The sequence below is a fragment of the Hippoglossus stenolepis genome, chromosome 6 (assembly GCF_022539355.2).
Source record: "Hippoglossus stenolepis isolate QCI-W04-F060 chromosome 6, HSTE1.2, whole genome shotgun sequence".
NCBI classification, from domain to species: Eukaryota; Metazoa; Chordata; class Actinopteri; order Pleuronectiformes; family Pleuronectidae; genus Hippoglossus; species Hippoglossus stenolepis.
The window spans coordinates 6,099,473-6,122,642 of NC_061488.1; the positions used below are offsets into that span (position 1 = coordinate 6,099,473).

Below are 23,170 nucleotides of genomic sequence, written 5' to 3' on the forward strand. Positions count from 1 at the left end.
AAGGTCAGTCAAATAACAGATTATTTGACCTTTAACCTCCCAAAGAAAACCTGTGCATGAGAGAATGTTTGTGGTTCAGATTATTGACCGATTAGTTCTTACTCAACGGGTACAGAGTCCATAGAGTGGGCAGTTTTTACAATCTTCATGTTTCTGGTTACCCCCTTCAAGTAAAGACACAGAAACAAAATAAATCAACATTCAGAGTCATGAAGAATAAGGTAGAAATAAATATTTCTTTATTTACATTAGGGCATAACTGTGTTAGGAGTCAAATCAACAAAAGCTGTTACAGAAGGATTTATATTCTTTATTTATGAGTGAAATATGAGCAACTTCAGGCACCTGCTCCTGTTTGCTGATCTGGGCCACAAGTACAGTCATAGCAATACTACAGGCGACCCTGAATTAGTTTTGTGCCATTTAGGCCACATTCACCATTTATCACATGTGCCGCTTTAGGTTCACCTCCAGATTACACCTTGCCTAGAGCATTGCATGTTTGCCAGAAAAGGCCCACATTTGTTTTGGGATACTTGGGCCCCATTTACTATTTTACAAACAGGAAGTCCAGAAGTGCCTGAAGTGGCCCACATCTGTGTGCTATCTGGGAAGGGAGACAATCAGCTTCAAAATAAAAGTAACACAAATCTCACTATTACTAATTATTCGAATAAGTAGCAGACTCAGGAAAGCTGCAGTAACAGTAGTTAAGTGGGTCCTTGCAACTGCTTTTATCAACATGATAAACTGATCCACTTCTGTCTCTTCTGATGTGCAGCCAGTGTCGCTCCATAATTCATCGTGGGCGTCGGTCTGTGCATAAACAGGATATTTTGTATTTACAAAAGAAAAGGCAAAGCTTCCTTTTCACCAGATGATTAAGCATCTCTCTAGAATCATTGTCTCAACTTTCCACTGTTTTCTTCTTCTGATGCATGACGGTGTAACAGCTCCGGTCTCCAGCCGTTCACATCTGCAGACAAACCACGAGCACCAGCCGTTCCTCCGGGTTCTTAGTTCACGGTGGAGGCTGAACGGACACAAACCGAATGCATGAGATGATGAGTTTCATGCCAGGGAGTAGATGGTGTTCATCGGAGAGTGAAGCTCAAGGCCTCCACCGAATTCCAGCTCCCTGACGTCTCTCCTGGTTCCTGTGTACTGGCCGATGAAGGAGCCGTCCTCGTTGAACGGTATCTCTCCTCCATCTCCATAGTCCACCAGACTGTCGTCACTCTCTGATGGCTTCATCATTGTCTCTATGGACAGCTGGCCTCTCTGAAGCCCTCTCTCTTCCTCCCTGCAAAATAATGGCAAACAAAATAAAAGCTCGATGTCAGAGGTGCGTTTTGACCATGCAAGAAAACAGAAAAGATGCTTAAAACTCAACATGTGAAGTATGAAGTGAAGTATACATTTATTTCCTTCCTATCAATCAGTTTTACTTGGCAGTGCTTCACAATATAAATGTACGTACCTCCGAGGGTAGGGCAGAGTGGAGACACGAGCAATCCTACGATACAAAAGATCGTTGTAAGAGAGGAGGGATCACACTTCATTCATCATACATTCACAATATGATAAAATGTCATATTTAATATTTAATCTGCTATTTACAAAGGCTGCATCATCTATTTAGCATCTGTTCAGGATTGTGAAGTTGAACTGTCAGTCGTGTCAACATTTAGTCTTTTCATACCTTTCAAGAGACCTTTCAGTGGTTCAGTGCGAAAAAGAACAGGGTTGAGGTGTTTTGGGGGAGTGGGGGGTTTAGGTAGAAAAGGTAAAGGATAAATACAAACACACACAGAAAAAAACAGACATTAATGTAAGTATGATCAAAGAGTTATTATAAATACGGGCATAAATACTGTTATTGGGTTTGTACCCATGCAGCATCGAGCTGAAACTTCATCACCATTAAAGGTATCCTGTGGAGGTTTTGACCAGTAGTAGCTTTATGGAGCAATTTCGATAAAACAGGAAGTGTTTTGATTCATAACACGACTTATAAACTTAGAAATGTATATTTATTTTATATGATAACTCCACAGAGCAGCTTTAATTCACCAAGGAGAATGCTAATGCACATCTTCAAAGGAAATCAATGGCCAGTGTATTTGTTACTGTACAATTATATCTTCACGAGAGCATCATTTGTAACATTTTGAAAACTGATATTATGAACTGACAACTTGAAAACAAAAAGCACGATTTCATACAGAATGTGTATTGTTGTTTCTTTCTTTCGTTTCTTTTCCACCAGCTCTTTCCTGTATTTCTTACCGATAATCGAATGATCCCTCTTGGTCTTTGTCATCCACCAGCTCCAGTGAAATGTCCTTCTTTTCTCGTACTGAAATTAAAACAAGCCACCTTGTTATGAGAGAAACACCGGTGATATTTGTGATTATTTTAATTTTTAATGGTTTGGTCCAATGTGACACTTTTAAGCATAATGTTTTTGTCTTGTTTAGAGTTTTACAATCATCTGAAAACAAGGAAAGTAATATTTTCATTTGTTAGGAAACTGGAATAATAGCTAAAACTAAAATTACCACCCTGAGACATTTAATCGTTGAGTCCAGGTGACAATTGGCCAAAATCAAAAATAGAAATTCCCTGATGAGATATCATAGTCAAGGAGACAACAACAAACTCAAATCAGTTCATGCTTGAGTCCAACTGAACGTTTCCATCAAGCCAATCTTGACATCTGTTTGGACGGACGGACAGACAACCCAAAGACATAATGCTCCTGGCCACTGTCTGACTCTGGGCGGAGGCATAAAAATAGACTTTGATATATTTACTTATTATCAAAATGCTATCATATTTATGTTCCGTCAATCGATAAATTGATTTATCAACTAGTCCTTTGCTCTTCAGGCCATGAACCACCAGTGTACCTGGATATTTCCCCCCTCGGCTCCTCTTGATGAAGCAGACTATGAGAAGTATGAGCACGATGAGAGCCACAGCGCACATTGTCCCGATGAACCAGCCCTGAGTGGTGATGTCCACCTGGTCCTGAGCATACGCTGAGACACACACGTAAACAGATTAATATACACATCAGCAAAAATCAACATCATTCTGTTCATTTGGTAGAAAACGATGCGTTGAGTATATTACTTTCCGTGGTGTAGTGCGGTGACTCCTCCGTGTGCCATTCCCCTATTCCGAGGTGAGTTCGCGCCGCCACAGAGAACCTGTATCGAGTGTAGCGGTCGAATCGGCGGACGGAGAAGCTTGTTACGTTTGGAGTGAACTCCTCGACATGCAGCTCCTCTCCCCTGGTGGCATTCACTGGGGCCGGAGAAGAAGTTTGCTACTGTGAGCTGGGAGAACACTTGATGCTGCTCGAGTGCACACAACTGAGCCATTAAGTACCTCACCTGCTCAGTGCAGTGCATACACAAGCGTTCATTACCCTCTGGAGAACACACTTCAATGGTACATTGGTCTCTGAGTGCATATTCAACTGTGCTATTATGTGTTATGCTGACTTAGGTTTCATGAGAAAAAACTTTGCCAGCTTTGGTGAATTAAACCATTACATTTTCTGTTATTTAACCTGTGCTGTGTGAGGAAGACTGCAGAACTCTTCATTAAGGTCTATGAAGACAGGGAAATCCCTCGAGGTATTTGAGTGTGTTCCAGGTATTGGGTTGGTGTACCTGTCTGGTACTTGAGGGAATACCCAGTGATGACACCGTTGGGTTCCGCTGGCAGGTCCCAGTCCACGTAAATACTGTCCAGATGTCGCTGTTGGATCCTGAAGGAACTGGGAGCAGATGGTACTACAGACGAAAACACAGCAGGAGACGATTAACGTGAGATTTGGAAACAAACATTATTCACCATTTGCTCGTGGAGCAAATGGTGAATAATGTTTACAATATTGCCACTTTTTGGCCTTTTTCCTAAGTGGTAGTATACAACTCTTGACTCTGCATTGCCCTCTAGTGGATGTATTGGTTGTGAGAAGTGACACTTAACAAGGTTTGAAATGGATCTATCTCTTTTTGTACTTAAAGTGCTCTTCTTCTGTACATATATTTATGGTTAAATGAAAAGCCTGCAATTTAATTTTACTTTATTTTATTTATGTTTCCATGGTACAGCACTTAAATGTGCTTTATAAATAAACTTGACTATATCACAAACTTTTCTTACCTCCTTCAGGTGTTGAGAAGAGTATGTTATTACTGGGCGGCCCTTCATAGCGATTGTTTGCCACCACTATGAACATCTTGTAGTTGCTGTAGGGGAGGAGTCCGGGGACGACCCCCGACGGCTCCGGATCATTGTCTGGAAACGCTTTCGACTTCATCGCCCTGTTCACTCGCAGCCACCTCAGCTGGCTGCTGTCCCTCCAGTAGTAAACCTGAGAGGGGACAAGCATCACGCTCAGTATTTAAACTCTTATATTATTTATATTATTATATTATTACTTATATTCCACATTTGTTCTAGAAAAGTTTGAATACCACGATCTGTAACAATGCTACTTGGAAAAACTTTATGTTGTAATCAGAGGCTGTATATAGATGTTTAGAGATGGATGACTCCTCTCTCACTGTGCAAAAACGACAGGAAAGCTCCCAAAAGAGAAGCCAAAATGTCTGGATTGCCCCCTGGTGGTCGGCTGGAGTATAGGTAATAAATCACACCTCCTAAGCCGAGTCCATGATCCCAGATTGAATTCACATACCTTGTATTCCTTCAGCTCTCCCATAATAACGTTCCTTGTGACCTGGTCCCAGTGCACAGTCACCTGAGTGCTCTCGATGTCGGACACTCTCAGGTTCAGGGGCGCAGTTATGGGACCTACAGGAAAACAGGCAAAAACATCCAGTTTTTTTTTTTTTTACAGCCACATATTGTCAACAGATGGTGTTTTTTTGTTTGTGTTTTCAGAACTTTTAATTTATCCACCCCTATAGGATAAGATAGGAAAGATCACTAACAGCGATTGAAAACACCTACCCTGAAGATGTGAGTGTTTTAAAAACAAGTGGTCTCAAGGTAAATGTTTCTCTATTACCATATGATTCAGAGCATGCACTGACACTTACGGTCTTCCCCAGAGTAACCAGTGACGACAGGAGACTCGGGGCCCAGCCCAAAGTCATTGACGGCCTGGACCTTGAGGTCATAGGGAGTGAAGGTATCTGCATCATAGATGTAGTATTTCAGCCATTTGGTGGTGGCGTTCTTCCACTCCTCTCGGGAATCCCTCCTCCTCCACCACACCAGGTACTTGAGGTGAGGCCCGTTCCACTCTCTGTAGGCCAGAGGCTGAAAGAGGGGTTCACAGGAAGCAGCGGTATTTGTTTTTATTACAGAAGAAATCTAAATATCCATCCATCCATCTGCTTATGTTTTTAAAGGTCACGGAAGGGGAAGCTGGAGCCAATCACCCTCACATTCACACCCATGGTCAATTCAGAGTCTCCATTTAACGTAACCCCAGTGTGCTTCAGACTGTGGGAGGAGGCCAGAACACCACACAGATGGGTTTCATGGGTTCAGTTCCTCTTACCTCCCAGCTGATCGCCATGTTGTTCCTCCATGTACCCACACCCTTCAAATTCTTCGGGATGACATCTGGGGCTGTGCAGAATAAAAACACAAATAGTTAGTATATGGTGAAAAAGGCTTAATCATGCCGAGAGGATGAGGGGATGAGAAGATCAATACCACTCTCACGTCTGTACGATAAATAAAAGACTATGTCCAGGAGCCTTGGCTTACAACAGAAACATCGAACCTTGCTCTGTCCAAATCTGCATATTTCCCCAAATATATAAACATATAGACATATCTCTGTTTCCTAGCTTACAGTGAATTATCTCTGACAACAAAAGTGTATCAGGAGCCTCAAACCCACGTGCACCGCTGCTCTGGAAGCGTTTCGACGGACGACTGGGGCGACTCCCTCCGATTTCATTTATAGCGATGGCCCTGAACTCGTAGTAGGTGAAAGGTGCCAGATGCAGAATGACGGAGTTGAGGTTTCCGGGGTATGTCGACAGGTTTTTCCACTTCCCTGGTAACCAGTCATCATCGTCGTACTGCACTAAGTACTCTGTAAAAGACCAATAAACACGTTCTCTTAAAAACACTGTTTTTATTTCTGTGGGTATATTAAGTTTTGCGGCCCCTACCTGTGACTGGGTTGTGGTTACTGTCCCCAGGAACCCAGCTGAGTCTGACGCTGCGCTCAAATGGATCAGACAACTCCAGACTAGTGGGAGGATCAGGACGGTCTACACACAAAAAAAGCATGAACAATTAAAAAGCCCAACACACTGTATATGGTCAAATATCACCTGATTTACACGTGTCCTACCCATCACCATCAGGCGTGCTGAGGCAGTTTTCTGGTCCAGCTCACTCTTGATGACACAGGTGTAATCACCCTCATCACCTCGGTTCACATTCGTGATGACCAGATTTGATTCGTCCAGGGAGATTCTGAGGGGCACCGAGTTTCAGTGAGTAAAACAAGGTGAGATGTAGTGAAAGCATATATATGTATTTGACTCTATGTGATTTATTTATTTTACCAAGGACAAAAGCAGCTAAACAGATTTCCATGAAACTCGGTGGAAAGATGGGACTTGTGTCAGGAAACCAATTGAATTGGAGCACGGATCTGGACAAAGCGGCCAATCCAAGATTCTTTTCACTGATTTCCGAGGGAATAATGAATGGATCTTTATAACACAACAATGGGGCATATTTAGGGGACTGACATTTGAGAAAGGACTCACTCACCTCCAGCCGAGACTGAGCAGCTTTTTGTCTTTCATCCAGCTGGTTGTGACAGGAGTGCTGCTATCTGCTTTCACCCCACACTCGAACCGCACGTCGCTTCCACGGATCACTTTCATACTCTGTGGTCTCGTAACAATCAATGTGGGCTCTGAGAAGAACCGAAAGGTGTATCCGTGTAAAGTTGTATTCATAATTCAAAAGAGTAACGAGGGAAACAATGTGATGCTAACCTTTGACCTCTATCCGGACTTGACTTTCATCTCGTCCTGCGATGTTGCTGACGACACACAGGTACGTTCCCTGGTCCTCTATCCGGATATGTTTGATCTCCAAGGTCCCGTTACCGTGGGTCTTAAAGCGATTTCCCTCCAGATTCCCCTGTCCATATTTAGACCTGTTGTGTGAACAGACCCATAAACTTACAGTATATAGACACACTGTGAACTCACTCTTTAGTTGTAAACGTCATCTTGTTCTCACCATCGTAATTCAGGTACTGGAGAACCGAAGTAGCGGCAATCTAAGAAAGCGCGACTTCCCTCTATCACCTTGATGAGTTCATTCTTCGGCGCGAGGATTCGTGGTGTTGCATCTGGAGGAAATGATGAGGTCTCGATCTTATAACGTAAAGATTTGAGATCATGTGTGTTGTGTTTTGGTGTTTTACAAAACAAAACTGAATAACAACAGCAACATCTTCAATTCATTATTAATAAATCTTATTATGACTTTGAGGATTGAGTCTAGAGTCCCTAAAATAAACCTAATTTATACAGTGATTTCTTTAGCCATCCCCTTGAGGAACCATTCAAATCTTCCACAACTCATGACTGTATGTTGTAAAATGTAAATGTCACAACGGACAGAGCAGTAACTTACGTAGCACGTTGACAAAAGCATTGGCCAGTAAGTATCCATACTGGTTTGAAGCATTGCACTGGTAGACAGCAGTGTTTGCAGCCGTCACACTGCGGAAGCTCAATATGTCTCCTGACACTTGTCTGTTCGGCTGAGGTACCTCATCTGGAAAAAATAAAAACACACACACACACACACACACACACACATGCGCACATGAAGTAAAAAATCATCAGCATTAATACCATTCAGATTTTTTTGATGACCTCTAAAAACTCACTTTCAATTGGTTCCCCGTTGACTAACCAGGTGACTGAGGGACGAGGGGCCCCATCAGTGCGACATACCAATCGTCCATTTTCCTCAGGAGCCAACACCAAATCACTGGGCTTCTCCAACCAGAATGGAGCCGCTTTCAAATGCAAGTATAGTAGTTTGAACGTTATCGTGCGGTAAGAAAACAAAGAACTGCATCTCTCTGAGGGTGTGTCTCACCTTTGACCCTGACGGTTATTGTGTGCACGATGTAGCTGATCTTATTGGTGGCCGTGCACGTGTATTCACCGATGTCCTCAAACGACGCTTTTTGGATTTGAATCATCTTGTTGAAGTTCTTTAATTTCATGCGAGGCGTGACCGTCAGGTCGGCACCATCCTTGAGCCAGGTGATGTGAGGAGTCGGCCTTGATGATGACAAACCAGGCTTTACACAGGATGACTTACATCTAATCAACATGTAAAAACACAGGGCAGAATCTGTCACTGAGAACATTAGGCTTGTCTACACTCACACTCCTGCAGCGATACACTCCAGGAGAAGTTCCTCCCCTTGCAGGACCAGTATGGAGCTGGACGAGCCGGTGGGAGACAGCCAGGTGGGGGCAGCCTCGGACATTGTTCGAGCTGTGAGGCAGAGAACCAACCACAACGCACCAGTCACACACACACACACAGTCACAAAACCTGTCCTACAACGCAGGAAAATAGAGGAACACACTGACCACACTATCATACTCACTCGTCAGCACTTTAACAACCACGGGCATCTTCTGCTGGATGACGTTCTTGTAGGGGAAACGGGCGTTACAGCAGTAATCAGTGGTTGAGTCATTGTACAGGACGTTAGAGAAGTATAGGTCTCCGTTGACTCCCATGGAAACCCTGCGGTCCTGCCGCACAGCCTGCATGGTGGGGAACGCCGTCTGGATCGGCCAGGTGAAAGGTCTCGCGTATGAGCCTGTGATGAGACATGGTGTTGAGATTCAAGATAGTTTGTAGGACTGGCAGTTGGAATTCTGCCTGGTCTGTTTGGATCAGATACTTTAATGACCCAGTTAACCTTCATGGATCACAAGCTTTAGAGAAACTTACAGCTGGACATCCAGTGGGTTACGGGTTTGGGGGGGCCAGTGGGAGGGTCACAGGACAACACCAGAGGCAAACCAGCGCTGACCACCAGAGGCTCCAGAATCTCCCTCGGCCACACAGGAGCTCCTGCACAAACACGTCTCCACTGAGCAAAGCTGAGGTTTGTTGTTTTGTGACAGTGTGTGTGAAATATGTTGAGAGCTTAAACCGGTGGTTGAAACCCACAAGTTGAATTGAATCAACTAAGTGCATCATTTTAACTCTTTAAAATACACTGGTCCACTCGAGGAATGCATGGGATGTGTTTTGGTCTGAAAATCTCCTGGTTCTGTTTGTGCAAAGCATTTTAGGATCCACACATCACCATATAAAGCTGCTGACACAGAACTGCTGCAAACTTGTGGCTCATTCTATAACCGGCCTCATACCCCTTGTACTTCTGTATCTATTTCTCATTGAGACTTGTTCTAACATTCAAAGCGTTGCCTTACAAAGGAAACCAGCATTATTACTCCAATCAATAGTCCTTTTGAGTCTATTTGGAGTAAGGTGCTTAAAGGGCTTCAAAAGGGGACGTCAAGAAGGCCAACGGGTTAAAGGACAAGTCTTGTTGATTTGGTGTTTACATAAGAGTTGCACTAAAAGTATAGAATATCACCTGCCTTAGATTTTACATTTCAATAATTATGCATTGTCCACTTCTTTCTTGTTTATTTTATAGCAAGGATTCTGATGTGAAGGTTCTGTAAACATGAAGCAATAAGATCACACTGATTTGTTTGTATGTATTAAAGTATAGAAGATATTTTGACTACATATAATAATCTTGTTTAATAGGATATTCATTGTGGCATATGGACTGAGTCACTGCCCACACCAAGGTCACTGTAAGTCTGTCAGTCCCAGTTCTGAACTTACTGTAGAGTAGCAGTCTGATCTTGTTGGAGTATGCAGACCCGTACTCATTGGAGGCGATGCACTGATACTCTGCCTCATACTGTTCTGGATTGTTCCAGGCGTAGATGTCCAGCGTCCCTGAGCGCCTGCGCATTGATGCCTGAGAGTCACGGGCCACGTTGAAGTACTTCCCATTACGCCTCCACGAGAAACTTCATGAGTGAGCAGAAAGTGGGAAGCGGGACAGAAAAATCTGAGAAGCGGTTTGCAGATAAGGACGTCAGCTTTAAGAAAGAACCGCGTCAGCTCTTACATTGGATGAGGGTTTCCTTTGGCTTCACACTCTATGACCATGGTGTCTTTAGGGTCAACAATATGCTCCTTCATTGACTGCTTTATAATGGTGGGGGGTTGTCTGACTGCAGGCAGAGAAACATGTCGGCTTTATTTCCGAGAAAAGAAGGTTAATCTACACATCTCTCGTTAGAAAGTGAAGTGACTTACTTTCCAGAGGGACGTCCAAAGCCCAAACACTCTGCCAGAACAGCAGCAGCAGCGTTGGTTCCACCAGTGTCCCCATCTTTACAGTTCATTTATTCCAGTGTTCCCAGTCACCAGTTCTCCTGTTCTTAGAATAAATGAGGAGAAAAAGAAAACACTGACAAGATGTTTGTTCCATTGAGTTAAAGTCCAGGACAAAACACTGAATGATTCTACTGAAAGGATTTTACTGATGGTTCTCAAGACGTCCACCTGAAAACATTTTACATTTCACAGTGGTGAAAAAAGTCTGCAGATCTTTCTAGTAAAAGTAAATTAAAGTAAAGCTTAATAAAAGGTGAGATAATGGTCTGAGGGGAAATCAGGCTTTGTGAGTCTTTGCTAATAATTTAATGTATAAATCATTTAAAATATAAAAATGCATTGCATTTTATAATGTAATGATAACTGCCAAGCAAATGTAGTTTCCCTCTGCAATGTATTAGAGTATAAATAAAAAGTGAAAGTACTCAAGTAAAAGTAACTAAAAACTATAGTATTTGAATGGATGTGAAAAGTAGTCAAGTCATATTTATTCTCAACTTATGAAGAAGAATCCAAATCATTTAAAACGGCCGAGGGCTCAACTGCAAGAATCTAATATTTAAAAATGTATTTGGTTCCAATTTAACTGTCTGACATTTTTTATGTGTAGCTGTAATTTGATATGTTTTATTTTGGTGGGGTCCAGGTGGCATTATCGTTTCCTGATAAGTTTAAACAGCCAATTAAATTGCACCATACAGAGAGGAGTTTTTTAAAGGAAAGTTTTACCTTGTACTTTGTAATTCAAATAAGTTTATATTCACTCAGCTCAAACATAAGATCAGGTGACTAAACTGTCTCCAGCTGTCATGAGTAAACAGAAGTAAACTGTACCAAAGTGTCTACACAAAAAGATATTTAATCAGATCTCTCTCTTCAAAATGATTTAAATCTGTATGCAACAAACCATGAATCATGTTCGTATGATGGAAACAAAGAAAATCCTCACCTCTGTCATACAAAGTTAAATCAGGACTCCCTCCTCCTCATCTCTGTGGCGTCCGCGGCTCATCGATAATTCCACCGATTTTCCTCCAGGAAATGATTCTGGTTGGTGCAGTTTATCGATCAATGTCCCGCTCCTCTAGATATCAGGTCAAGAGCCCTAGAGGAGTTGATGCACTTCAGTAATAGAGTTTCTTTCAGTCGCTGCCACTTACGCTCTGCCCACCCATCTCATGAATAATGAATGGGCATCACACACCACCTACACCTCACCCACCACACTTCACTGTTCTGACCGGGCTCTCATAACTCTCAACAATCCATTTGCATCGAGCACAGTCACAAAGTTTGTCCGCAACAATCACACAACACGACATACGAGTTTTGACTGAGAAATACAGATGATATTTTTTCCCCAGCCTGGTTTGTCTCTCTCATAATCTTTGCTTGGACAGGGTCCAGTGTGAGCTGAGACATCACACTGTGTTGGGCCACATGAAACCACACAACAACTCGTATTATGTGCAATTTGCATTCCTGTTGGTTTTGATGACATCAAATTGTGGGCTGTCATTGTTGTTGACGGGAGAGATCTGGGAAATAGTATGAAAGACGTGTTTGTTTCCTTCATATGAATTTTACATGTGAAAAATATCAAGTTACAAGACTCTGTCGCTCTGAAAGACGGAAATATCCGGCATTAAAGACAACTGTCTCCGCATATTTCTTTTAAATAACAAAACTGTTTTTCTGTGACCGACTGTTTGGTTTTTTGTGCACTCGGCCATTCACGTGGATATCCTCAGAGGAGGGAAAGGTCATTCCCATTCAGCTCAGAGAATCCTACTGGGGGGGAAGAAGCAGTTTTCTATTCTGGAGACAAAACCAGAGACGCAGGAGAAGCTGTATTTGTGTGAGACAAAAGCCATCTCACGGCAGTCTGACCTGTGTGGGCTCCCTGGCATCCACACAGGGACGGATATGCAGGCCAGCACATGGGCTGAACAAAAGGCTGGTTGGGGGGGAGGCACGGGTAAAATAAGGTGGCATAGCTTAAAATTTATATTAACAAGTCGAATGAAAGAGCTGTTTTAAAAATGAGAAGTTTGTGTGAGTGCATTCCTGATCAATATGGGATGGATTTCTTGTCTTGAGCCGTACCAGAGCTGTCGTGACGTAAACAAACAAGACTCTCACAGCTCTGACGCTCTGTATCCTCTGGCCCTGATCCGCTCTGAGCGTCTGAAATACAAGTTGACGCGTCTCACACAGAAAACAAAAGCAGAAGGGGGTATGTCGAACTACTTGGCTCTCAGAACGGGCTTTTCTCCCCTGACATGGGACCGAGGCCCGGGTGAGTGAGCAGCGATCAGTGCCATGCACCAGATTGCACAGTGAAGAGGCAGAGAGGCGGACAGAGCCAGCTCAGTGACGACAAGAAGGTCTCTATGCTCGCGGGTCTCCTTTGGCACGTGTGTGCCCAGGGCTGGGGAAAGAGCAGATGGTTCGTGGGAGGGAGGGTCCGGACGCACAAGCTGCCCATTCAGGCCCAGAGCACCTATCATCTGCACTGTGACGTCACTGCATCAGGGAGACCAGGAGAAGAGGCTGGAGAGAAACTCCTGGTGAGCAGGACACCAGGCGATTGAAACTTTATATCTAACACATTGAAGCACCAGGACTGTATGGTGAGATGACAGTAACCTACAGCAACATTTACTCAAAAACATCTGGTACCTAGAGGAGCATTCAGTAGAGCACATACCTGCAGCCCAACAGTCCCCTTAAATGAAGACAAGCCTTCCAGCTGCAACAACATTACGTCTCTCAGCTACACATTGGTGGTTGTTGCAGGTTTTTAGACGCATACAAAAAGCCTACAGTGCATTTAAATCAATGAAATCGATACCGACCCCAAAATATATCTGACATTTTTCATAGAGATTCACAATCATCTGGAAATTCAACAAAAAGGTTGAAAATGTTCTTTCTTGCAATGTGAAAGAAAATTGCTGGATCTGTCCCCCAATCTGGATCTGCACTAAAACTGAATGGTTTCTACTCTGCTCTGTGAAACTGTCAATTATAGCAAAGGTCTGAGCAAAAAATGCTAACATCAGTTTAGCCGGTGATGGAAGAAGTACTCAGTTCATTTACTTAAAGTAGTAATACATCAAAGTACAAATTATTTAATAATCTGTTACAGGTGTATCAGTATGATCTTGCAACAGGTAATGGGATCAGTAAAATCTTATCCGATGATATCACCTCTTAATTTATTTGTTTGTTGTTATATTTTGTCTAGTTAATCTGAATCAACAAAGTTATTCATCAAATAAATGTAGTTCAATAAAAAGAAAACATTTTCCTTTTCCTTTTAGATTTGAGATGGAAATATGCAAGTAAATTACCAGTAATACAAAATACTTGAATACTTGAGTAAATGTACTAACAATCGCTACATAATACTAAGCTCAACGTAGAGCTGAGGCTGATGGGAAAGCCATCAGGTTTTAAGGTATTTGATAGTTGCACTAATTGGGATTAGCAGTAGTGAGGCTATATAAAATATGAAGGGATCATCAAAGTTATTTCTACTGATCCTGAGGGAAACATGAGCGTCCGAACCAGGTTTCATTGCCTCAATCTGATAGTTGTCAAAATAATTAATTAAACTTAACACAAATGCCAACTTCACAGTCCCACTGTAAGGAAACAATATATAACCAAAGTATTTGGGCTCTGGGGATAATGAATGTCATAAGTCATAAAACACTTGTTGAGATATTTCAGAGTCAAGCAAAGTGTTGGATCGACTGACACCAGTTCAGTTGAGTGTCTGGTGTGGTTATAAATACAAAGACCCAGGATTAATGTGCAGAATTATGTAAAACTTAAAAATATAAACATAATAATAGTTAAATACACTGCATTTGTCCCCACAACACAGCCTCATTAAAAAGTATATAAATCCCAGCCAGTCATCTCAATGGCAGGTGTGTGTTGACTCATAAATCTGCTGATGCGGTTGTGGACCCGTCCCACTTCTCAGCTCAGACTGTGACATCATGAAGACCTTGACTTCCATTCACGCTCGTCTTGAACATCAGCTGGAAGGCCTGCAGTGTATTAACAAGCCGTAACACAGTGTGGGTGAGATGGTGAACGTTTGTGTTCCTACCTTTGAACGTCCCGTTCCTCTCGTTCCCACTCATCCAGCGTCAGCGTAGATTCACTGCGTCTCCGAGCAGAGCATCACTTTTCCTGCAGCGTCTGCGTTTGGTGATATTTGTGCCCCCGTCATTTTTAGAGCAGATGAGAGATAAGATAACAGAGGCTCATGTGGGCCTGAGAGCTCGGGTCACACGCTTGGCAAACAGGGCCGAGAGCCTGTTATAATAAATCCATTGTGAAATCCACACATAAATATAACGTCATCTCCACTGAGACGGGAGGGTGAAGTGAAACTGAGCTGATGTGTCAAGCAGAGGTTGGTGAATTAGATTAAAAATGTCATCAGGCAACTTTCTGGCAAAACAATGAACTTCATCTTGCATAAAAGAAACAAAATAAACTTTCTGTCTTTTTGAATGTTGTTGGAGTGTGAGCGTGCTGGAAGGGGGCGGGTTACTGACCTTGTGTCTTCACTCTGGCTGGCACGAACGCACACTCTCCCTCACAAAGCGGTTTCTGTCTGGAACAAAGTCAGTCTATTGTGGACAGGGAGGGCACAGCTTCCACACACATGGGGGGGGGATTTAACCCGTCACCTCCGGGAGACTGGAGGGCTTCATTGATAAATCATTTGTCAAGATCGAGGTGATTTAGGATTTAGTGAGTGAAAAAGTCTTAATAAATATTAATTTATTGTAAATAAATATTCATACAATTGTACAATATGATACAACAAAAACATATTGTGACATAGTTTATATCTTATATAATAGTCAACAACTCTGAGAAATACATTTTAAAAGAGTTATAGTTGTGTCTAATAAACAGTTTCACATATGAAACTTGCACAAAGCTTTTCAAACAAAGTGCATGAGAGTGCTTGTGTTATTAATGTGCATATTCGTTTTGTGCGTCTACGTCAAGAAGTCAAACAAAATGTTTTACAGATGTGAGACCTGTTGACAACGTTGCATTTATATTTTATACAGGAAAAAATAATTATCATTAAAATACAATCTAATAACAGTCTTAACCAATTTGTCAGCAACTGTCTGGCTTCTTTATCCCTCTGAAGCTTGTCTTGTATTTAATTAAATTTTAATTCATCGAAAATCTGTAATAAATGATGGTAATTGTTCCACATTCTAAGCTGATGCATGCTGATCAGCAATAAATCAAGGATAAAATTATAGAGAAATGGTACAAGTCTGCAGCCATATACTGGATGTGGTATCACAGTGGTATGAAAATAAATATATCTGCTGCCTCCATCTTCTGGATGAAGTGAATATCTGCACAAAAGTCCTGGATCTTTACCAAAATGTAACTGTCTCTTCCCTGACTCTTTACCGTATCCTTCCACCAGGTTTCATTGAAATCTATTCTGTTGTTTTTCTGTAATCTTGCTTACAAATAAACACACAGAGGTGAAAACATAACCTCCTTGTACATTTCACCAAACTAAAACAGGTAGGAGGTTTTAGTGTTGCAGCTGATCGGTGTTGGTGCACTCATGTGACCACAGTCTGTGTATGTGAGCACCTGCACAGAGGAATATGCATCTTCTTCTAGATTTGTCTTGTACCTCCTCACACCCATCTCTGTTTCATCTCCCAGGCCCGCTCGCTCATCCAGTCTTTGGTTCTGCTCACAGCCGACCGCTCTGGCCCGAGCACCAAACAGAGCCTCGCCAACTTGAGCCGGTTTCTCTCCAGGTAGATCTGGGTGTCTCTCTGCAGCTGGTTCATGGCGCGCGGCCGGCTCTCGTCCAGCGACACCAAGGCGCTCAGCATGGGGTTGAAGCGGAAGTAGACGTCCGGGGCGAGCAGGTCGTCCAAAAGGGTGTGGACCCCCTCGGTGTCTGTGGCGCTGCAGATCAGGTTGCTGATTTTGGCCCTCAGGCTGGTGGAGGTGGCGGGGCCCCTCGTAGTATTGTCATAGCGACCGGTGCCGAGGGACAGCACACACTGGAAGGGCTGGTTGGGCCACAGCAGACGGCTCTCGTGGACGGCCAAGGCACAGGGGTTGTTCAGGAGGATTCCTCCATCCTATAAAAACACATAGAAATAGATCTACAGTATTTAGTTCATAATAATCTCTCTTTTTGATTTTGCTTGATTTCACACATTAAAGTTTGAATGTAAACAACACAACTTGTCTTGTTGTCCTTACTCATCCCGACTTTGTTTTGTTATCCTTTTTTCTATAGGGTTAGGGTTAGTTATTGTAATTTTTCAAGTTACAGGTTGCGATCAGCACTGCAATCAACGATCTGCACTGAAACTTGGTGTAAAGATGCAGTACAGAATGTGCTTTACTTTATCAAGTTTTCATTTCCTCCCTTTCTCTTGGATAATCCAAAGAAAAATGTATAAGCACTGATGAGGATCTCGTGTTTTGATTTACTGAAACTTGATCAGTCTCCTCCATCACCCAAGTACATTTTTCTGCAGTCCCTTACTTTTATCAGATGTTTATTCCATTTCACTCTCAAACTAGAATTACTGCCATGTGGTTGTACACCTCTGCCAACCGGTGCAGTCCAAGTGAACATTTGTGCCAAATTTGATGGAACTCCCTCAGGGTGTTCGAGAAATATCGTGTTCACAAGAATAAACCAGACGCACGACAACAAAATGAACATGTGAATGTATCAGAGACGACTGTAGTTTCCTACCTGGTGAATGTCACTTTGCAGGGTGAACTCCTGGAAGTATCCCGGGGCAGCTGATGATGCTCTGACCGCCTCCCACATCTGGTATCCTGAGCCTCCTGCGTAGCGGCTGAGAGAGCCGGGTGTGTGGTTGTAGTTGCGGAAGACAAAGGCCTTTGGACTGGTGCCCCAGTTTACCACTGCACTCACTGCAGAAACCTTAAGCAGGTAACAACAACACCCTATGTTAAACTGTGGTGCTTGTAGCCATTAATCCAGCTGTATCAGTGCCGTTGTGATCATATAATTAACTGCAGTGGTGACTGTGTTCTTACCTTTGGACTCAACTCATCTCTGGCTGTTTTAATAAGAACTTTATTTCCCAGCTTTTCTCTGAAACAGGATAAATCAGAACATTCAGCCGGAGCAGACTGGATCATGGTCGTATTGACGTGCAGGCAATTAAGAAAACACACAAGTCACAACACATGCAAATACAGAAATGTGCTGCAAATAGCGAAAGCGACACCGGAAATGTTTCCAGGGGACGCAAAAAAGTGATGAACCCGCTGTAGTTCAATGCTTTGTGAAGTTCAATCACCACTGACGAGTCGCAGACTTCATTAACTTCACAAAGCATTGAAGTACAGCCAGGTTCATCACTTGTTTCACTCGCTATTTTGATCTGTATTTGCATATGATGTGACTTTTTGCAGCACAGGTGTCAGGTGTTTTTTAAGTTTGCACGTGTTTTCTCTATTGGCATGTGTTTTCTTAATTTGCAGTTGAGCTCTCTCGTCCACCGTAATATCTTCACTGAAGCACATGTGTATTGTTGTTTGATTCTCTACCGTAATATGTTTTCCCACGTCTCAGTGCTGTAGTAGGAGTGATTCCAGCCCATCTTCACGGTGCCGACCAGCGGGTTCTGACGAAACACCTCGGAGCCAAATCGCCGATACATGTCGAAACACTCCTCCAGGGAAAAACGAGCCAGGCCCAGCATGAAGGCCAGAACGGCACCTTTAACGAACCCATGCAGAGACAGAGGAGTGAGACATTATACATTCCAGACTGACTCAGCATGGAGATGCAGCTGACGACAACAACTTCATTCCGTTGTGTTTTTTCTTTTCGTCACCTGTGCTCACTCCACAGATGTAGTCAAACAGCTGGTGGATCTTTCTGCCCGTTTCTTCTTCCAGTAGCTTTAACACCTGCAGAGGCACCACTCCTCTGCATAATGCAAGGACAAAACACAGGAACACAAGAACACACACATTATGACGTGTGAACTGTGTTACATTGGTATTTTGGTCAGGATTTAAAATATATTTAGTTGTAAACAGCTCAGAGCAAAGAGATCGTTTTTATCAAGGCTCTGGGTTGAGAGAAAATGAATTGGCTAATATTATGATCATCAATATTTTTTCACTATATTTACTCATTTCTCTGCTGGTTTTGATCAATAATACAAAAAATAATCAACAAAGTCTCAAGATAAGACTTTATTGATTTCTGGAGGAAATGAACAAGCTCCAGCTCAATGAATTATCTCCATGTTTACCAGCATCAAACATGGACTGTACATAAAGATAGTGAACAACATAACTGCTCTGCAAAAGCCAAAGCTTCTTGATCGCCACCTGGTGGCTGACTGAAGTGTAGGTGATTAATCCCATCTCCTCAGTGGGTGTGACAAGGACCAAACTAAAAAAGTCAGAGTGCAAAGATGGTTTCTGTCTTGTTTAGTAGTTTATATATCACACTGATATATGATGTGTTCAAGTGTTCATTTTCCAGTAAGTTTGGATTTGATTGGTTATTTGATACGATACCACGAGAACTACTCTTTTAGGATTTTTATGTTATCTTGTGTTCTGGACCGTTAGTCAAGTGAAATGAGCAATTTGAAGATGTTATAAGAGGCCTTACATCTCTCACTATTTTCTGATGTTTCACAGACAAAACAAAGAATCTATAAACTAAGAAAATAAGTGAAAAATTAATTGATAATGTACATTGCAGATATAATTTTGTATTTATCATGGAAAGGAAAGGAAAATAATTAATTGATAATAATAATAATAATGATAATACCTTGTGCCACCACCATCGATCGAGAGCACCCTAATGCCGCTGCCTTTGACTGGCTCCACATAGCCAATCAGAGCCAAGGTTTCTCTCAAGGCGCTTTGAAGATCATGGTCGTCCCTGTAGCTTCGTCTCTTCCTCAGCAGTGTGACTGCAGTTTTGTCCTGGAAACATTAAAATCATCTTTAAAAAAACTCATTCGCTGCGATAAAAACTGTCAGTAAAACTCTCAGAAATGTGATTGTTTCACATCCGACAGACCTGCCACATTAAAGCTCTGCATGACGGGTGAAGGATGAGGTGTTCGTTGAGCGCCTCCACGCAGGCGACCAGAGCTCCTGGAGATGAGGCCAGTCCCAGACTGCCAATCAACCCACATGTGAGTTCCTCCACCTGCCTCCGACTCAAGATGATCTGACAGAGACAACCATGTGTTATGGGCTGTTTTAGCTTTATTTAGTTTTATTAGCTATCGAGTATTAGGGCCACAATGAAGAAAAAAAACATTCTTAAAATTATGAGAATAAACTAATAATTGAAAGGAAAGTTATAATATTATGAGAATTTAGTTGTTATTTAAGAAGAAAAAAAGTAATTATCATATTATGAGAATAAACAAAACATTCTAGATAAATTGATAAATGTGAAAATCTCCTAACATGTGACCTTAACTGACCTTTTTATTTAATATCGCCCCCCGTGCAGTCATGGCAGGTTTGGGAACACGAGTCTGTGACAAAGGGCCCAGTTTGAGGTAAGTTCCCAGGAAGTCAGGGATGGCACTTGTAGGGTGGCGAAGGAAATCCAATAAAGTCACAGTCTTTCCGAGTCTCTCAGAGGTTTCAGATCCTGAATCCACTGATGTACGTTTTCCATCAGTCTCCTCATCCAGTTCACTTTGACCATTGAAATACTGGTTGATGTGACTGGCCGTCTGGAAATAGTTCTCCCCAAAGTTTGTTGCGACGTGGCTGCTGTGGAAAAGGCCTCCAGTTTCAGGGCTGGTGGGATCCTCTTGCTTTAGTCGGGACGTGGCACCTTGACTCTGTGAGGTAGACTGTGTTGAACGTGGAGAAGTCTTTTCCACAGGAAGTTCCTCTCTCCTGCTCTGAACCTCATCTGACACCTTTGCACCAAAGTATTTATTGATGTGTCTGGCAAAGTGAAGGTAGCCCTCCTCCCAGCTGCTGGAGAAATCTTTCTGTTCAACTGTTGCCTGTTCAACACTGGATGTCACTTCTTCAGCGTTTACAATACAAGTGTTTGACATTTTCTTTCTCCTCTGCCTCCTGTGTGTCCCTATGGTGGAAGACATTTTAACATTCTCCTCTAATTCCACTTTTGCAAAACCCTGGGAAAAGACAGAGTTAATGTGATTAGCCACGTAGGTGTAGCTCTCTCCGAATCTGGTTGCCAAAGAGCTGATGTGAAATAATTGCAGTGCAGGCCTTTCCTGGGTTGAAGGAATTTTTACTGAGCTCTCCTGTTGGTTTTTGCATTCACGGACCTGTGGGGTGTCTTTGTCCTCTGAGACACTTTTCTCTCTGGCTCCTCGTTGACTCAGACTGCGCCTCTGGGACCTGCCAGGGAATGCCGGCGTTGCGGCAACAAGACAGGCATTTGCAGCTAGAGGTACGATGTCCTTAATCTTGAAGTAGTTGTTAATGTGTCTGGACAGTCGATGAAACGATTGGCCGAGACGTCCTCCCAGTGAATTCCAATGAACACTGCTCTGTGCCTCCTCAAAGATCCCAATGGGAGCTTCGGCTTTGAATACATCCCTATTGGAAGAGGAGTAAAAACGCACAACCTGTGGATGTTTGAAGCTGTGAGCGTTAAATCCTGTGTCACCGCGGTTTAATTTTCGAAACGTGGCTTTTCTTGTGAATCTGGAAGGATAAGTGGGTGACGGCAGTGAATATCTGTAGAGCGAGGCCTTGGCGAGACGAGGGTGCTTCCTGAGAAGGCTCATGAGGTGCCTGATGGTGCAGTACAATCTCAACGTCCTGTTGGCAGAGCTTGGACACATGTCGGTGCAGAGGTAACGACCCTGATCAGTCAATCAAAGTCCAAATGTCACTCTTGTTCCGCCATTGATTTAGGCTCTTGAAGCAAACTCACAAGAAACTAGAAGAAAACTAACAAAAAAAGCAAACACATTAAAACAAGATTAAGATAACACTTCCTGGAGGTTTTACTTTCTGCTAAAGACAAACATCAACATGAGAACGTGCTCACAATGACAACACCAGCATGTGGATGTTCGGTCGGTACGATGTTTATCTTCTTAGCTACAAACATGTTCAATTCAGATTCTTTTCAGACCTTCTTGAAGTGACCTAACTTGTGATGGATATACACATCAAAAGTGAAAATCTACTTGTTCCACGTACACATATGACCGTTAGACTTCACCTCCTTGATCCCCATTGTCCCACGTCTGACAGACTTTAGTCACAACGCGGTCAGTCGACTGATGGCCCTGGAGAAAATGATAAAAATGGATGCTGTGGTCTAGGGCCTTTAAATTTCATGGCAATCTATTCAGTCACTAAGATGGAGGGATCAGCATTTACCCTCTGGGGACTATGAATATCTGTACAGAAATTCATGGCAATCACTACCCTTTAATATTTCAGTCTGGATCAAAGTAAGAACTGAAACAATAGACTGAAATCACCAACCCTAAAGCCAAATAGGGCTAAACATGTAAATTACAAATGTCTATTGTTTACCCAGAAAACAGCATGAAAGTTATATTAACCTAAATTTACTGAAACAATGGTTCAAAACACAATTTCCTTGAAGAACAGTGAGGACATTGTCTCCTCTGTAAACAAATCCCACTTAAAGGAGTGCTTGAGCTGATCACACCGAGTTCAAAGATCTTTCCACAATAGCTCAACAAATCCACGGTTTCCGAGTACTGTCCCTTCTGGAATGTAACCTGAAGCCTTAGGGTAAATATATCAGTCTACACACTGTAAACAACTCTACCTTCTGTCAGAAGATTTATGTCGGCAACATGAAATATTTGAGAGAACAGACAGCTTTGCTTTTTGTTGCTTTCATGTCCCTGCGAGATAAATGCACCATTCTCCTTGTTAAAAAGTGAATTTTTTCAAATAACCAAATCTATACCCACTCAAAGTGTTTCTCTGATACCTTCACAGAAAGAAAGGAACGCAGCTTAGGTGTGCAAACATCTACTCTGGTTGTTTTCCCATGTAAGTAGGGGAAGGTCATGAAACTAAGTAGCTTACTTACTGCAGCTCCTCTAACCTTGACACAAAACATCTGATAAAAAACATGTTCGACGAAGATTTACCTGCAGCACAACACCTACTTCTCCTTCCTTTACAATTCCTCTTCAACCAACTTTCTGTCCTTGGAAAGTCAAGTACAACTCTTCTGACAAACTTTCAGGAACTCCAATTCTACTATGTTTTGACACCTTACTCTGCTGTGGTGCTGGGCTTCAATCTTATTGGCTGAGCTGAGCTGGGGGTGGTGCAGCGTGGCCAATGCTCGGTCAGACCACACAGGCTTAAGGTCATGTGTTGTCTCTGCTGCACTGGAAGCACAGGTCTAAAATTAGGGAGGGGTGTGGGGGGGTTGACAGCTTGAGGGTCTCAGTGAAGTGATGTACGCGGCTTCTTCCGTGACATCACATGATCTCACACACACACACACGCACGCACGCACGCACGCACGCACGCACACACACGTCCAAAACAGACACAGCTGTGACGCACTTTCTTCGAAACCATGTGCACTGACAATGTCAATATTTTGGTCATATGAAAT

At 42.7% G+C, this 23,170-nt stretch overlaps 2 protein-coding genes across 5 annotated transcripts; both read right to left on the reverse strand.

The window, feature by feature from the left end:
* Positions 1 to 217: 217 nt before the first annotated feature.
* Positions 218 to 15,126, reverse strand: nfascb (neurofascin homolog (chicken) b). 4 transcript variants are annotated; one of them, XM_035158792.2, is made up of 29 exons: positions 15,078 to 15,126; positions 14,624 to 14,715; positions 11,447 to 11,602; positions 10,417 to 10,535; positions 10,226 to 10,331; positions 9,934 to 10,124; positions 9,019 to 9,141; positions 8,666 to 8,884; positions 8,439 to 8,550; positions 8,143 to 8,330; positions 7,928 to 8,059; positions 7,669 to 7,812; positions 7,270 to 7,381; positions 7,020 to 7,183; positions 6,790 to 6,937; positions 6,362 to 6,486; positions 6,177 to 6,278; positions 5,900 to 6,097; positions 5,552 to 5,622; positions 5,085 to 5,307; positions 4,721 to 4,836; positions 4,183 to 4,393; positions 3,684 to 3,806; positions 3,139 to 3,312; positions 2,913 to 3,044; positions 2,290 to 2,359; positions 1,703 to 1,714; positions 1,481 to 1,516; positions 218 to 1,303 (listed from the first exon to the last, which is right to left on the reverse strand). In XM_035158792.2, exons 4-29 carry the CDS (start codon positions 10,490 to 10,492, stop codon positions 1,072 to 1,074), a joined length of 3,540 nt encoding a protein of 1,179 aa, XP_035014683.2. In that variant the 5' UTR covers positions 10,493 to 10,535; positions 11,447 to 11,602; positions 14,624 to 14,715; positions 15,078 to 15,126; the 3' UTR covers positions 218 to 1,071. The 4 variants fall into 4 exon arrangements, with proteins under 4 accessions (XP_035014683.2, XP_047196265.1, XP_035014684.2 ...); XM_047340309.1 differs by lacking the exon at positions 15,078 to 15,126 and having other exon boundaries at positions 14,624 to 15,050; XM_035158793.2 differs by lacking the exon at positions 15,078 to 15,126 and having other exon boundaries at positions 10,417 to 10,540; positions 14,624 to 15,050.
* A 202-nt stretch (positions 15,127 to 15,328) lies between these two features.
* On the reverse strand, positions 15,329 to 22,833 carry LOC118110755 (calcium-independent phospholipase A2-gamma). Its single transcript, XM_035158795.2, has 9 exons — positions 22,692 to 22,833; positions 20,040 to 21,501; positions 19,625 to 19,777; positions 19,370 to 19,527; positions 18,411 to 18,505; positions 18,121 to 18,292; positions 17,605 to 17,662; positions 17,294 to 17,488; positions 15,329 to 16,664 (listed from the first exon to the last, which is right to left on the reverse strand). The coding sequence occupies exons 2-9, from the start codon at positions 21,390 to 21,392 to the stop codon at positions 16,206 to 16,208; spliced, it is 2,643 nt and encodes an 880-aa protein (XP_035014686.2). The 5' UTR covers positions 21,393 to 21,501; positions 22,692 to 22,833; the 3' UTR covers positions 15,329 to 16,205.
* Between the last annotated feature and the right edge of the window lie 337 nt (positions 22,834 to 23,170).

Excerpts from the sequence above, each read along its gene's own strand:
- nfascb (XM_035158792.2), bottom strand. The coding sequence starts at position 10,492 with ATGGGGACACTGGTGGAACCAACGCTGCTGCTGCTGTTCTGGCAGAGT. Across the intron at positions 9,142-9,933 it reads GATCAGACTGCTACTCTACA|GAGCTCCTGTGTGGCCGAGG; the intron begins GTAAGTTCAGAA and ends GTGTTTGTGCAG. Across the intron at positions 1,304-1,480 it reads ACTCTGCCCTACCCTCGGAG|GGAGGAAGAGAGAGGGCTTC; the intron begins GTACGTACATTT and ends ATTATTTTGCAG.
- LOC118110755 (XM_035158795.2), bottom strand. The coding sequence starts at position 21,392 with ATGTGTCCAAGCTCTGCCAACAGGACGTTGAGATTGTACTGCACCATC. Across the intron at positions 18,506-19,369 it reads ATCGATGGTGGTGGCACAAG|AGGAGTGGTGCCTCTGCAGG; the intron begins GTATTATCATTA and ends TGCATTATGCAG. Across the intron at positions 16,665-17,293 it reads TGCAAAGTGACATTCACCAG|GATGGAGGAATCCTCCTGAA; the intron begins GTAGGAAACTAC and ends GTGTTTTTATAG.